Source organism: Nematolebias whitei, chromosome 2 (assembly GCF_014905685.2).
Source record: "Nematolebias whitei isolate Nwh7 chromosome 2, NemWhi1, whole genome shotgun sequence".
Taxonomy (NCBI): Eukaryota; Metazoa; Chordata; class Actinopteri; order Cyprinodontiformes; family Rivulidae; genus Nematolebias; species Nematolebias whitei.
Genome location: NC_056499.1, coordinates 61567184 through 61568992, shown reverse-complemented (window position 1 = coordinate 61568992; position 1809 = coordinate 61567184). Strand labels below are relative to the sequence as shown.

General features: G+C 43.6%; 1 protein-coding gene across 1 annotated transcript in view; it reads right to left on the bottom strand.

Moving 5' to 3' along the window:
* Positions 1-208: 208 nt before the first annotated feature.
* The window catches only part of LOC119427536 (probable E3 ubiquitin-protein ligase HERC1), a gene marked incomplete at its 3' end in the record, with an annotated part of 9203 nt that continues 7602 nt past the window's right edge, over positions 209-1809 (bottom strand). The window contains 2 exon segments of the mRNA XM_037695168.1: positions 209-364; positions 437-674. Coding sequence (XP_037551096.1) covers positions 209-364; positions 437-674 — 394 coding nt within the window.

Below are 1809 nucleotides of genomic sequence, written 5' to 3'. Positions count from 1 at the left end.
CTGCCCCAGAGCTCAATCCAAGAAAAAAAAAAAAAAAAAAGAGTCATTTTGAGTGAGAAAATGAAAAACTAGATGATTGACTTCAGGGTTTCTAAACTGACTTATAAGGCAGACAGACAGACCAAGAAAGAGACAGACAGGGACATAGATACAGACATACCGACCGACCGACAGAGACAGACAGAAGTCACCTCTGAAGTCTTTTTTTTCTGAGTCAGTGGTGTCGTCATGCTTGGTGTCTTCTTGATCCTTCCCAGCAGACAAATGACTCACGCCAGCCTGAGACAGCAGGTTCTTCAGCTGGCTGCAGAGCAGGTCCAACAGGGACTGGACCACTTTGGGACTTAGCTTGTCTGCATACGTCCTATAAAAAAGAAAGATGTTAGTTTTATCCATTCTGGTTCAGCTTATCAAAATGTTCTGGTTGTTGTGTTACCCAGTGCTGATAGCCAGGATCTGTAGCAGGCGGGTGGAGGCCACCTTTAGGGCGGTGCTCAGCTGGGAAACTCCAGGTTTTTGCAGCAGCTGGAGAGGCTGACCCAGCATGGTCTCTGTGCCACACAGCTGAGACAGAACATTAAGAAGCCCGCTGGAGATGGCCAGGGAGACATCTGCAGGTTGATACCGAACGCTCAATGCAAACACTGTCACCAGGAGGAGACGCTGCTGAGCTTCTGTAAAAGTACCACAAACAACAATGATTAAAAAAACTCAAGTGTGTTTCAGTCAACATGACTGGAATCATTAAAAAACGTTTCATTAACTTATATAATTTTTTAAAGGTTCTTCTCATCAACACTGTGAATAATTGTATGCAAAATTCATCAATATGACATTAGAGTCTTCTAATAAAACCCAATTTAATTGTATTTTATATTTATGATTTTTGGAGAAATAGTGAGACATTGTTCTCCATCACCCTCTGCAGCAGGACCTTATCAAACAAAGCTGTTTTTATTTTTCTTTTCTTTTAAGAAATATGCTTTAACTACTGGTAACCCAAAATTTCCATCTTTATTTAATCAAGAAAAATCCCATTTACCGGTAGATCACAAACCTTTTTTGCAAGAGGGGCCTGGGCCTGAACTCATCCTACAATAAACCTACATTCAAGAAATTGTGCTTAGCTGTAATACCAAGCTGGTTATCAGGATTAAAGGTTTCTGTAGAAGTAACGCCCGGTAGTCTTTTCCTGCAGCTGCATTTCTAACATCCTTCTACCAATAATCACAATGTCCCTCTTCTGGACATGTCCAAACCACTGTCCATCCTCTGGCTGCCACATTGTGAAGATTGCAGGTGATGCAATGGTGGTGGGATGCATCGCAGACAGTGATGGGTCCGGGAGGTGGAACACCTGGAGAGCTGGTGCAGAGAGAATAACCTTCACATCAATGTGAAGAAGACAAAGGAGATGATTGTGGACTTCAGAAGGAACAAAAACGTCTACACCCCCCTGAACATAAGAGGATCTGTGGTGGAAGTGGTCTCCAGCTACAAGTACTTGGGTGTACACATGAATGACAACCTCAGCTGGAGACCACTTCCACCGCAGATCCTCTTATGTTCAGGGGGGTGTAGGTGTTTTTGTTCCTTCTGAAGTCCACAATCATCTCCTTTGTCTTCTTCACATTGATGTGAAGGTTATTCTCTTTGCACCAGCTCTCCAGGTGTTCCACCTCCTGCCTGTAGCTGGACTCATCATTGTTTGTGATGCATCCCACCACCGCTGTATCATCTGCAAACTTTACAATGTGACAGCCTGGATGGGTAGCTGCACAATCATACGTGAGCAGAGTAAACAGGAGG